Here is a 13,979-nt window from a genome sequence, read left to right on the forward strand (position 1 = left end):
TTTAAAAGGAATTTATCACAGCATGACAAATTTTAATTAAAAGCTGCAGAAAAACAAGTGTTGAGCACATTTCTCCAAAGGTTAAAAACTGAAATTCTCAAAGGTTTGGAATTTCACAGCAGTTTGGAACAGCTTGGCTCTGAAATGGGATTTGGTTTTGGATGTTTTGAGATTTTATTCAAAAACAACAACAAAAAAAAAAAGGGCAGAAATTGCTGTAATTTGTGGTTGCAGAGATCATCATCAGGGACTGTCCTATTCCCATTTTTAACCCCATTTTTAAACACATTAGAGGCATTTCCTAAAGCACCTCGTGAACCTGAAGAGATGATTCTCATTTAAAAAAACAAAGTAGAGACACCTTGAATTGTCTCTGAAAATTAAATCTCACAACTCAACTCAGGCAGGTACCAAACCCCAAAAAAATCAGGGATGGGATTTCTCCTAAGAGTGGGCACTTAATTACACTTTTTAGAAACCAGTTCAATGCCCTGTTCTTCTTCACACACTTAAATGCTCAATTTCCTTTAAAAATCTGATATTTGGATGATTTTTCCCCCCTAAAACTGACCCAAAGCTCTGAATCATTTGGGCACAGAAGAGAAAAATTCCATCCTGCACCTCTGGGCCAGTGATGACAACTTTTATCAGGCAGGTAAGAGAACTGGACACCAATTTGGGGACATTGCCAAAAGGAGGAGTGGGACAAGTTTACAAACTCCAGAACATAAATAATGCTGAGAAGGGAAAATAATGAACCAACTTTAGAGCCCTTTTTGGGGAATTTGCCAGTGAAAATGCCCAAAATGTCCAGGGAAGGGAAAAACTTGTGAACTCTGTAGTGTTGGGTGTTCCTCTCCTCCCAGTTCAGAGGGTCCCATCCCAGAGAGGGGGAGAGGAAACACCTGAACCTGTGAGCAGCAAAGCCAGGTGAGGTTTAAGGTGAGAGGAGCAACTTCAGGGATAATTAACCCCCAAAGAGGGATAATTAACCCCCAATGAGGGATAATTAACCCCCAAAGAAGGATAATTAACCACTGACATGCCAAAGATTCTGTTTGAAATCCTGCAAAAAAATGCAGCCAGAATCAAACCTCCCCAAATAAAAGAGTAAAAAGCTGGTTAAATATCAGCTGAACAATTCTCCCCAAGGTCACAGCTCCTCCTGTGAGTGGTTTTTTTTTTGCATGGAGTGAGTGGTTCCCTTCTCCAGGAAAAAATCCTGGATGCACAAGGTACCTGCATATGGGCAGGTTGTTACAGCAGAATAAAAAGGCTGGAAAAGAGAACTCCAAAGTCACTTAGAAGCAAAACAGCCAAACCTGACAGCTCAGTCTGTTTGTCCACAGCAGGAAAACCATTCCTGGGATCCCCCCTCAGCCTCCTCTGACTCCCTGCAGGAGTTAAACCAAGAGCAGAGCCCAGCCTGGGCTCAGAGGCAGATGCAGGGTGGGGAAAGGCACTGAATTAACAGTTGCTGCTGTTAAAATGCACTTCAGACAGCTCAGACCACATCCTGCTCTGCCTGAAGCAAAATTCTCAGCCCAGGCAAAAAGCTGAAGTGAAGTTTCAGAGGCTCCCAGGGCTGGTGTGAAGGCAGCAGAGAAAATGGGAAGACAAGAAAACCCAGTGGGTTTCAAGTCAAGCAGTGTTTGTGTCCAAGAACACAAGGAGATGACACATCCTGCAGTGCCCCAGGGAGGGGCAAAGCTGGCCAGGAAAATTCCCAGGATTTCCCCAGAGGAGCAGCAGCCTGGAGGCAGCTGGGGATGGATGGGATGTGACTGGAGGTGATGGAATTTGGGATGGATGGGATGTGACTGCAGTGTCACCTCCAGAGCAGCCCCAATCTGGTGATGGAATTTGGGATGGATGAGATGTGAATGGAGGTGATGGAATCTGGAATAGATGGGATGTGACACCTCCAGAGCAGCCCCAATCTGGAGCTGATGAATTTGGGATGGCTCTGGGACAGGACCAATCTGCTGGCAGAGCTGGGCAGGCAGCACAGCAGCTCCTGCAGACACACTGGTGTCAAAAAAATTGGGAAAAACAGAAGGAAATGACAACTTCAGTCTGAACAAAACCCTCCTGAGGATGGTTTTTTGCTGGGTTGGGTTTTGTTGGGTTGGGGTTTTGTTAGGTTGGGTTGAGTTTAGTTTGGTTTTTGTTGGGTTGGGTTTTGTTGGGTTGGGTTTTGTTGGGTTGGGGTTTTGTTAGGTTGGGTTGAGTTTAGCTTGGTTTTTGTTGGGTTGGGTTTTGTTGGGTTGGGTTTTGTTGGGTTGGGGTTTTGTTAGGTTGGGTTGAGTTTAATTTGGTTTTTGTTGGGTTGGGTTTTGTTGGGTTGGGTTGAGTTTAGATTGGTTTCTGTTGGGTTGGGTTTTTGTTGGGTTTGTTTTTCCCTGAAAAAGCCTTTGCTGAGGAAACTTTTCATTAGGTTTAACAAACTTTGGTTTTTCCATGAGATCAGAAACCCATTTCAGTCAGGGGAGCTCAGTAATTGGCCTGTGGACCCCCAGCCCAACAAAAACTGCATTTCCTGCTGGGAGCAACATCCTCAGCAGGGTTTTAGTGGCTCCTCCCAACTTCTACAAGATAATCAGAAGCAAAATGATAGAATTAACAAACAAAATTATTTCCTGCAAGTGAAAGCAAAATCTTCATCAATATTGATGATAAATAAACAGGCCAAGCTGTTTGTGGAGCTGGTACCAGTAAAGCCTGGTATCAGTGCAGCTGGTGCCAGTCCAGCCCTGGCAAAAGTGCAGCTCCTGTCACCTCAAACATTCACACAGGGATTTTTTCCACCCCATTAAAAAGCACAAGATGAGATCCTGTACCAAACCAAGCACAAGCTGAGCAGAGAGCCTGGCCCAGGCAGGAAGCACCACTGCCCTGCAGTGATCCCAGCAGTGGGAACAGCCCAGGATTCCCAGTTCCACTGGGATTGCAGCAAACTGGGCACAGACAAGACCAGGAGAGAGAAGAATTCCAGGTGGGAGATGTCTGGATTAGAGTGTCAGTACTGCACAGACAGAGGGGAGGGAACCAGTCCCAAAGTTGTTTTTTGTTTGGTTTTTTTTGTGGCATTTCCCAGGAGAACTGCAGGGGAAGTGGTGGAATCAGGGAATATCACCAGGCTGCCTGGAAATCTCATTGCTGAGACCCCAAATCCTCACTGCAGCCCCTGCTCTGAGGACACCACGCTGGATTTCCTGGTTTTTGGGGGTGGAGGGGGAGGTTTGGCCTCTCGTCTGCTGGGCAGCGGTGGAGCAACCTGAGGAGAGGGAAACACACAGAAAAATTAATTGCTGGCAAAGGGGAAGGGGTTTTGCTTCACCAAATGAGAAACCCAAAAGGTCCTGATGGTTCTTTCAGGAGCAAAGTTTGGAGTTCAGCTCAGCTCCACGTGATGGGGCCAGACAAGGACACAGCCCCAGGAAAAAACAGAAGCTGAAATGTTTTATTTGTTAAAGTAAGCCCAGGATAGACGAATTGCTTCTGACCTGCAGCCCAACTTCAGCATTTTGGGGATCAGTAAAACAGCAACAAACCCATTTCTAAAACAGCAACAAACCCACTTCCTTCCAGCTTTCAAAATTCAGGTGTTTTTTTCTCCTGCTGGCTGGATGAGCTGCACCAAAAGGATGGAAAATGTTTTCACATCAGAAGGGCAAAACTCAACAGCCTGAAATGGGTTCTGATTAAATGGCCACATCCTGCCTGCCTTCAGAGGGGCTTGGAGGGTGTTGTTCTTGCAGAAAACTGCACCAAGGGGGGATTTTTCAAGTTCTCTCTGCCTGTTTTAAGGGGCATCCTGCAAATAAAAGAGATGGGAAAGGCCAGGAGAGTGAGGAGCTTGTGTGGTTCACCAGCCACAACTCAACATTTCAGGACTGATTTCACCAAAGGAAGACAGACCCAACTTTACAACAGTAAAATATAAAAAAAAAAACCTTCAGAAAATCCTTCCCAACCTCCCTTTGCAGTTCTGTGAATCCTTTCCTGTGAATCCTTTCCCTCTGGCTGCCAGCCAGGGGAGATGCTGCAGGCCAGGACATGGCAGTAATTAGTTTCCCCACAAGACTCCAGGGAAGGAGGATTTTTCATTAATCCTCTTGATCCATAACTCCCACAGCATCCCTGGAGCTGGGATCTCTCCACTTCCAGCCAAATGAAGGGCAAAGAAGAAAAAACTTCCTCCTCATCCCACATTTCAAGGCTTTATTCCAGTGTCAGAACACAGAATTAAGTGATGAGCTGCTTTCTTCCTGTGCTGCTGAAGTCGTTAAGTATGATCACTCTTCAAATTCTTTTTGGACAAATCCCAGTTTATCTCACTCAGGTACTCCCAAATCCTCTCCATGAACTGAAGGCATCCCTCCCTTTCAATGGCAGAATTCCTGACAGGTTTTGGAAAGGCACCACCCCTCTCAGAGTCACAGAAGGATCCTTGCTTTGCTCCCCACTGGTAAGGAATGAGTCTGGCATCACCAGCACCTTCATTTCAGGGCAGGTGAAACAATCCTGACACAGTGTTTGCATGTCAGGGATTGCAAAAAGCTTGGAGACACCGAGAACAGGTGTCTGTGCCTGTGTGAGAAATAAAAGGTAAACACAGCTCCACACAACATTCCTGGCTGTTATTAGAAATTATATCAATCTACACTGCTGGCATGAACACATCCCAATACCATGATGTCCCAACTCTGTCCTGGCCTTGTGTAGCAAATTGTCTTGGGCTGCAATACAGGATGTGGCCAGAGATGTGGATTCTGTCACCAGCTGTTAAACCAGCTGGGCAGTGTTCTTTATCTCTGTGGGAGATATCTCCTGTTAATGGGCCATTGTTAAAAAATGGGTGTGGCAGTGATCCTGATCTCCTGGTACATATTATCTGCTAATGGGCCATCTTCAAACCAGCTGGGCAATCATTTTTATCTTTCCCATGACCCACCCTTCATCCAGGAGGTATCACCTGTTAATGGGCCATTGTTAAAAACTGGGTGTGGCAGCGATTCCTATCCCTGTGGGAGATATCTCCTGTTAATGGGCCATTGTTAAAAACTGGGTGTGGCAGTGACCCTGATCTCCTGGCACACATTATCTGCTAATGGGCCATCTTTAAACCAGCTGGGCAATCATCTTTATCTTCCCACAGCCCATCCTCCCTCCAGGAGATATCTCCTGTTCATGGCCACTGAGTCCCAGGGCATGACTGATAAAATTCCATCATCCCACTGGGAGATGCTCCACCCAGGGGGAGGAGCCAAACATTTCCTATCCAGATAAAAACTGAGATTTGGAACAGCAGAGCAGCCTTTCCCACTGGATCCCAGAGGAAAACCAGACCCTTCCACATCATCCCTGCACCTTCAGAGGAAACTGCACCTTCTCCAGGAGCACTGCTCCAGCTGAGCCACATCTGCCCCTGCAGGAGGATGCAGCACCATGGAATGGGACTGTGCCACCACCCTGACTGACTGACTGTGTCAGCTTGGATTCTGACTGTGGCAGGGTTTGGGATTGTTCTGTGTAATACTGCATCTCTATTTTAATTTTCCTAGTAAAGAACTGTTATTCCTAATTCCCATATCTTTGCCTGAGAGCCCCTTGATTTCAAAATGATAATAATTTGGATTTATGTGGTTTACATTCTCTATTTCATAGAGAAGCTTCTGCCTTTGTTGGCAGACACCTGTCCTCCAAACCAGGACACAAGTCCACAATGGTCATTCAATGGTCACTCAGTGTTCTCAATAAACACTGAATTTAGGGTGACCCTAATCCTAATTTTCCACCAACTGATCCACTCCCAGTTTGTTCCCAGTGGGATCCCAGTTCAGGGAAGCCCCTGATTCTGCTCACCTGTCCCTACCCTGTGATTTGGGTTCATTTTGAGGTTCCCAGCTGGGAAAAAATGGAAATTTTGGGTGTAAAAAGTGGGATTTTCGCTGGAAAAATGGGAATTTGGGCTGGAAAATTGAAATTGGTGGAAGAAAATTAGATATTTCTGGTAGGAAATTGGGTTTGGGTGGGAAAAGTGGGATTTAGGGTGAAAAAAGGAGATTTTGGGTGGGAAAAGAAGGATTTTGAATGGGGAGAGTGGGATTTATTCTGGAAAAACGAGTGACACAGCACTGAAAAAGAGACAGTTTGATTTTCTTACAAGAAAATGGAATTGAAACAAAGTGCAGGATTTAAATACAAGCTTTAAAAAGTCACTGGTGGCTCGTAAAATCAGATTCTGCCAAGCTTAAAAGGAGACACTGGAGAACTCTGAAAATTGTGATTTTCTGCCCACACTTCTTTTCCAGCCCAAATTATTGCAGTGTTGGCTGATCATGTTTTTGAAACTTTTGCTGCTGCTGTGTTTTTTGTATCTCTTCCCACCCTCCCACACCTTTTTCCTGATCAAGAACAACACAACTCCCACCTGGAAAAAAAAAAAAAAAAATAAAGGCACTGCACTCCACTGCCTTCTCCTGAAACAAACAAAAAAAAATTCCTTTTTTTTGTGGTTTCAGGGAGTGAAGCAGTGAAATTATGAGACAAGTTTCAAGCAGCACCACCCCAAGAACAGCTTGGAAAATTCCACTGGTGCCTCCTGCCCCAAAGCTGCTCTCCAAAAATCCATCAGCCCCCATTTCCTCACCTCCACCGAGTTCCTGGGGGTGCTGCTCTCGTAGGGTTTGCTTTTGGGTGGAGGGGGGGGTGGTGTGGACAATCCATCAGCCTGCAAGGAGGGGAAGCCTGGAAAAAAGAAGAGAGAAAAAATTACAAAGAAAGGGGAAAAAATAAGGAAAAAACCCTCAAAAAATAAGAAAATAAAAAGAAAAAATAAGAAAAAAAACCCTGAAAAATAAGATTTTTTTTTTTTAAAAATTAGGGAAAAAAACCAAATAAGAGCAAAAAAGAACAAATAAAAATATGGAAAAGGAACAGGGAATGGTGTTGCACATGGATTTTAAGGGAGATTCATGAAATTCCCTGTGCTTTCCATCTGTGAGCAGTTCCCTGCTGAAGCTGCCTGGATGTTTTGGGTCCCAGCTGAGTCCTCCTCCAGTTCCCAATGCCCTGAGGGGTTTCCCCTTCCCCCAAAAGCTCTGAGCTGCCCCAGAGAGCAGCAAACTGCTCAAATCAGCACATCTGGAGTGTTCCAGGGCTGACTTTGATTTTAACTCCACCTGATGGAGGAGATAAAACCCAAACTTCAGAAGGATTCCAGCAATTAAACCCCATGCAAAAGAGGAGAGGTTTCACATTCCTTTCACAGATCTTCCTTCACTGAGTTCCTAAATTTATTTCTGGTTGTCTCACCAACTCATCCCCTCCCTGGGATAATAATAAATACATAAATAAATAACAATTAAAAATACTGGTAAGTAGTTTTTTTTTTGTTTTTATCCTCTCATGACAATTTTATGCAGGTTTAGATCATTATCTGCATTGGATTCTGAGTTGATACCCACACAAAGGCAGCCCAGGAACTTCTGTTCCTCTCAAAAAGGAGCAATAAATTGAGAAATGCAGCACCCAGGGATTTCTGGGGGTGAACTGCCCAGGGGGTTTTATTTTTACCTTAAGCCACATTTAAATATTGCTGCAGAATTAACTACAGAATTCCTGAATATACAAAAAATACCTTTTTTTTTCCCGTCTCTTCTTTACCAGGATAAGGTTATTGCTCTGTTTTACATTCAGTATATTTTTGAAATTTCTGAAACTGGGGTTCAATTGAACTGGGGTTCAATTCCCATTGTTTGTGCCCTAAATAAAATATCACTGACCACCAGTAACATTTCAAACTGCGTTTCCATGGAATAAATAATGATATTTAAGATTTCCAACAGCTGATATAACTCAGAGCATCTCCTCCCTCCCTCCCCAGCAGCTCCCTGGAGTCATCCCCACAATATTCCAGCAGCAGGACTTACTGTGGGTCCGGGGGGTTTTGGGGGTGATGGGAGGGGGGCTGCAGGTGGATTGCTGCAGCGAGGAGCTCTGCAGCAGGGTCAGCCTGCTGTCTCCCAGCTGCAGACTCTTGGGCCTCTGAGCCTTCCCTGCTGGGCCCTGGGGGACAGAGACAAAACCTGCAGGTGAGCATGGACAGGTAAATGAGAATTATCACAGAACCTGCAGGTGAGCATGGACAGGTAAATGAGAACTATCACAGAACCTGCAGGTGAGCAGGGACAGGTAAATGAGAATATCACAAACCCTGCAGGTGAGCATGGACAGGTAAATGAGAATTATCACACACCCTGCAGGTGAGCAGGGACAGGTAAATGAGAATTATCACAAACCCTGCAGGTGAGCATGGACAGGTAAATGAGAATATCACAAAACCTGCAGGTGAGCAGGGACAGGTAAATGAGAATATCACAAAACCTGCAGGTGAGCATGGACAGGTAAATGAGAATTATCACAGAACCTGCAGGTGAGCACGGACAGGTAACTCAGAGCTGTGATTACTCACAGGTAATTCAGAGCTGTGAGCACAGACAGGTAACTCAGAATTGTGATTATTCACAGGTAATTCAGAGCTGTGAGCACAGACAGGTAACTCAGAATTGTGATTATTCACAGGTAACTCAGAGCTGTGATTACTCACAGGTCACTCAGAGCTCTCACAGTCACACAATCACCCAGAATGTCAGAGGTGAACAGAGTGAAAGCCCTGCCCTGGCTTGGCTGTGTCCAAGGCACCTCTTTGCCCCCAGACACAGCTGAGCTTCCCCTGGCACTTCCTGCTTTTAATGGCCTGATTTAGGGAGTTAATTCAGAAAGGAAGATGCTGGAGAAGTGCTGCAGTTCTGTGAATAAACTTTGGAGGGTGGTGAGGGTGAAGTCTTTTCAAGAAATAAAGAAAAATGAAATTCTGGGTGCAGGTCAGGGCTGCTGGTATCCTGAGAAATGAGTCTATTTTAGGCTTTACAGAGCAAAAATCCTTTGCATTTGGGAATTTGCATCCAGCTCCTTCCTTTGTGCTCTTCACTCAGACCATGAGGCCACCTCAGTGTGTCCCCCAAAGTCCAGTGCATGAACACTGGGTGCCTTTTAAATATTAATCCATTGCTTCCCAGAGCAGGCTGGCACTTGAACACATAATTAAACTCTTTTTCAGAGGTCGATTTCTCATCCCCAGCAGTTCAGGATTTCTCTCTGCACAGAAGGGACCACACACTGCTGGATATAAAACACACAGAGTTTGTGCTTCCCTCTAGTTTTCCAGCTCCCAGGCAGCTCAGTCCAGAGCTGCAGAAAATCCCTCTGTCCAACTCCTGTGCTCACTGTGGGGCCATGCAGCACAGCAGCCATAAAAGCAGCTTTTCCTGGGCTTTGCAGTGTCCTGAAGCAGGACTGGAACTCTGCACTGCTCCTTCCCTTCAGAGATTTTGAGGATTTCATCCAACAGCAATTCCAGGGGCAGAGGGCCAGGCCTCCTGCAGCTCCAGCATCCACAACCCCAATTTTCCTAGGCTGAAAATGCTGTCAGCACCAATGACAGCACCCTGGAAGCACAGAGCCCCTTCCTAGAAACACTCTGCAGCCTCCAAGTGCTGGCAGCATCCCTCAGACCTGAGCAGAATTCCTGGAAATGGATCAGCATTACCTGGCCCTGCCAGACTCAGCTGGGAGCTTGGGAGAGGAAAAGGAAACACAGGAATTTGCGTTTCCTTTGTGAAAAATGAGCCTGGGTTAAATCAGATTAGCAGCCAAATCCAGTGAGATTAGGAGCACTGAAATACCCAGTGCTGAAATACCCAATTCTCTCAGCCTGGGAGAGTAACACAGTTTTTACACCCATCAGGACAATACCCCAGGTGTAACACAGTTTTTAAATCCATCAGGACAATACCCCAGGTGTAACACTGTTTTTTTCTCCAAAACACCCAGGGTTTGCCCTGGTGCTGAGATTCCAGCACCTCCCTGATCCACCAGTGCTCCCAGCAACTGCACTTGGGCCTGTGACATCAATTTTCCAGATTAAATAAAAAAGGAATGACTCAGATGACCAAGGTTTTTTGGTATTTGAACCCCTCCCAGTGCTTAATGAAGCTCCCCCTGCCCAGCACAGCTGAGAGCAATGGAAACACTCAGCTCCTGCTGTGGATTTTATTATTGCTGTCATTATTATTACGAGGTTTTTTACCATTTTGGAAGTCACTTCTGTTTCTGGCTCCTTCTCCACAATAACCTGAGACTTGCTAATGCTCCACTCCTTCCTCTTGAGTTTGCTAACCCTGTTGTCACCGTCATCTTTCACGGGCAGCTCCTCATTCCTGGAAGATGTGGATATTCTCCTTTCCAAGAGAGGCTCCAGGGTAGATCTGTGGTCCAAAAGAGTGAGAAAAACATGAAACACGAGTCCATCAGCCATGGAAAGGGCTGTTCATTTAAAAACTGTGATCTCTCTGTTTGTGCAAGGGATTATTGTGAAAAAGTGAGGCAGGACTGTGGATTTTTCAGTGGGATTTGTGCTGTTACCCCTGGAATTCTCAGCATTTTGTGGGTTTTGTCCAAGATAAAATGTGCTCTGCTTGCAGCTCCTGCTCAGCCATGAACAAAACACCTGAACTCTGGTTATCCCAGCTGGAAAGTCACTGCACTGACAAGTGACAGCAGAGAATGTCCCCAGCTGTGGCAGCTCCTTTCCTCTTGGTGACTGGAATAAACCAATTTGTGGGGCCTCACATCCCATTTTCCTGGGAAACAGAAGCACCTGGAATGCACTGGGGATAACTGGGGCTCCAGAGGCAGCAGCTGGGGCTTCAATGCCCACAACAATGGTTTAATACAGTTTTTGAAATTAAATATAGAAAGTAAATTTGAGCCTTAAAAATTGAGCTTATAAAAAATATTTTTTTTTCCAATATATATAAAGAAAATTTTGGCTTGAATTAAATTTTACAGTTTAAATGATGGTCATAGAAGTGGTCCTTGAAGCATTTCATTGATAATTTGAGAAATGTCAACCAGAGATTTATTACAATTTGGTTTGAAGGGAAAGCTAAAATACCAGTGATAAATTTGTGAGGCATAGAGGGGAAGGGAAGGGAAGGGAAGGGAAGGGAAGGGAAGGGAAGGGAAGGGAAGGGAAGGGAAGGGAAGGGAAGGGAAGGGAAGGGAGGGAAGGGAAGGGAAGGGAAGGGAAGGGAAGGGAAGGGAAGGGAAGGGAAGGGAAGGAAGGGAAGGGAAGGGAAGGGAAGGGAAGGGAAGGGAAGGGAAGGGAAGGGAAGGGAAGGGAAGGGAAGGGAAGGGAAGGGAAGGGAAGGGAAGGGAAGGGAAGGGAAGGGAAGGGAAGGGAAGGTATTTTTAGAAAAGTCTTGTGAAAAACAGAGGTGGTTTTACACCAACGAATGTTGATTTATTGTAACCAATGAACAAAGTGTGAACTGTGCAGAGGGTATAAAAGACACCGTGCTGCTGTAACAAATTTGCCTTCTGAGATGTCCTGTGTCTGTCTGTGTGCCACACCTGCCCCTACAGCCCTTTCCCCAGAATAAACCCTGATTTTCAGAGCAGCTGGTGATCACTGACCCGTCCGAGCCCGGCCTGGAGGGAGCGCTGTCGGACGAGGTGGACGAGGTGGAGGCCACGGAGGAGGCCACGGAGGTGACCGAGAGCCTCCTGAGGGTGGAGGACATGATGTAGGGCAGCACCACCGAGCCCGACCTGCTGGGCTTCCTCTCAGTCAGTGCTGGGGGCTGGGGGGGGGACACAGCTCTGTTAGAAACCGCTCACCACCATCGGCTGGGCCAGCCAAAAAAGCAAATTGTTCATTCCTTGGTACGTGTGAAATGTTACAGAGTGTTTTGTGCGTTATGGAAACACACCATGGGATCAGAATAAACAGGAATAGTGAAGTTGAAGTACAGCAAGAACATGAGAAAAAGGAAAATACAATGATTTAATTGTATTTGTTTCAATCACTTTGCTGTAAAATGCTGGCTTTTACTGTTAGGTTTGGTTTTTTTTTTGTTTTTCTTTTTGCCACTATAATTATGTATTATATCCACTTTTTACGTGTAAGGAAAATGCAGGCTTGTACAAACATGGAAAAGCTTGTAACAGCAGGTAACAGCACTGATCATGTTCTCACAAGTCCCTGTTTTCCTTATTCATAAAAAGTGGTTATAATTCATCATTACAGTAGCAAAATAAAATAAAAAAAAAAAAGAAGAAATACGTAACAGCAAAAGCCAGCAATTCACAGCAAAGTGATTGAAGTAAATATAATTAAATCATTATATTTTCCTTTGTCTCATGTCCATGCTTTACTTTAAGTTTTTGTGGCCAAAAAGCACCTGGGTGTGATCAGGAAGGGATCAGAGGTGCCAGCATGGCCAGGACAGGGATTGTTCCCTGTACCCAGCACTTTGAAATTCCCCACAACTCCTTTGTTCTCCCTCTTTTACCCCTGGAAGCCTTCAGGAATAAATTTGGATTATCCTGGGAAGAAGAGCCTCTTTTTGCTCTGTCCATTCTGAAACTCCCTCCATCTCTGACCCAGAGCAGGTTGGAGAGTGAGGAGGGAATCACAGCAATTGGCGCCCAACGTGGGGCAGCCCTGTGATCCACTGGAATCACAGCACCCTGCAGGTGTCACCTGGAGGTGACACTCAGTGACAAGGTGGGGATTTGGCACAGCTTGGACTCGATGGTCTCAAAGCTCTTTCCCAACCCTGATGATTCTGGGGTTCTGTGACATCCAAACCCACCCATGGGTAGAAAAAAGGGGAGTTAGGTTCCCTCTGGAGTGAAACACTAATCTTAGATAATTGGGATTTTAGTTACCTTGCTGAAAATAATTAAAAGTTAGAAGGGAGTAGTTATGTGAAACTTAAATAATTGATTGTCTGTCATTTTGTGTTTGCTCAGCTGGGCTTACAATGGGAAAAGACAAAATTAGTGAAACATAGAAAATGCAACCAGAAACCCATTCTTTGGAAAACTGGACTATCCCCAGAAATCATTTGTATTGTCAGTGATAGAAAAGGTGGAGAGTTTAGAGTGAGGAAGACTCGCCTTACTTCCTCCTTTTAATACCCCTCCCCACCAAAACAACCTCAGACTTAATTTAAGAAGTCAATCAATGCTTATTAGCTATTCAAGCTAATTATCATAGGAAGTGAGGAATGGGAGGGGTTCTAATTATGAATATGTATTTATTTGAATTCTTAGTCGATAAATAAATTTTGTGATTTTGCAGTGTGCATTAGAAGATTACCTCACAATAAACATTCACTTCCTAACTTCAAATTGTTACAGAGTCTTTTGTCCATTACAGTTGAGTATTAGCCCAACACTCTTATTTTGGTAAATCAGGAGCAAAAGATGGATAAACCAGGTTCCCTCACCAGAGTTATGACCCCGTACTGCTTCTCCACCTTCCTCCTGAGCTCCCTGAAGCAGGACGTGAGGCGCTCGTGCAGCGGCTTCAGCTGCTCCGTCAGCTTCTCGCCGTGGATCCGGATCCCCTCTGCCAGGAGGGGCATCTGAGGGGGAGCACAAGGAGCTGCAGGAGCACAGACCAGCCCTCCTGCTCCTCAGAGAGCGAGCTGCACTGCTCACACATAAAGGATTTAAATCATTGTGGTTTGGGGAAATAAACAGTGGAACAGAGAGGGAGCTCAGGTCTCGCTCAGAGATGGTGACACCGAGGGGACTTTGGTGTTGAACAAACACCAACATCTTCCCCAAATCCCAGCTGGATGGGATTTGGAGCAACCTGGGATGGTGGGAGGTGTCTCTGCCCATGGAATGGTGGCACTGGATGGGATTTAGGGTCCCTTCCACCTAAATAATTCCAGATTCTGTGATTGCTTCTTCCCCACTCCCCCAGTGCCTCCAGCTCTTGCCCAATTGCACACCTGGATAGCAATTTGTTGCTTGAGCAGCTCGATTTGGTCTTGATCTTCAGGATGCTCTTGGAGGTATTTCTCTGTAAAGAAGGCCTGGAAAGCACAGAGAGA

At 45.4% G+C, this 13,979-nt stretch overlaps 1 protein-coding gene across 1 annotated transcript in view; it reads right to left on the minus strand.

Moving 5' to 3' along the window:
- Window positions 1-3,088: 3,088 nt before the first annotated feature.
- Window positions 3,089-13,979, minus strand: part of DOCK5 (dedicator of cytokinesis 5) — a 63,695-nt gene continuing 52,804 nt past the window's right edge. Inside the window, exons 45-51 of the mRNA XM_079328744.1 lie at window positions 13,878-13,961; window positions 13,365-13,502; window positions 11,545-11,711; window positions 10,157-10,334; window positions 7,938-8,073; window positions 6,656-6,753; window positions 3,089-3,277 (exon numbers count right to left, since the gene is read on the minus strand). Of these exons, the coding sequence (XP_079184870.1) occupies window positions 3,176-3,277; window positions 6,656-6,753; window positions 7,938-8,073; window positions 10,157-10,334; window positions 11,545-11,711; window positions 13,365-13,502; window positions 13,878-13,961 (903 nt within the window). The 3' untranslated portion in view covers window positions 3,089-3,175. The remainder of the gene's footprint in view (window positions 3,278-6,655; window positions 6,754-7,937; window positions 8,074-10,156; window positions 10,335-11,544; window positions 11,712-13,364; window positions 13,503-13,877; window positions 13,962-13,979) is intronic.

This window comes from Erithacus rubecula (assembly GCF_903797595.1).
Source record: "Erithacus rubecula genome assembly, chromosome: 29".
NCBI lineage: Eukaryota > Metazoa > Chordata > Aves > Passeriformes > Muscicapidae > Erithacus > Erithacus rubecula.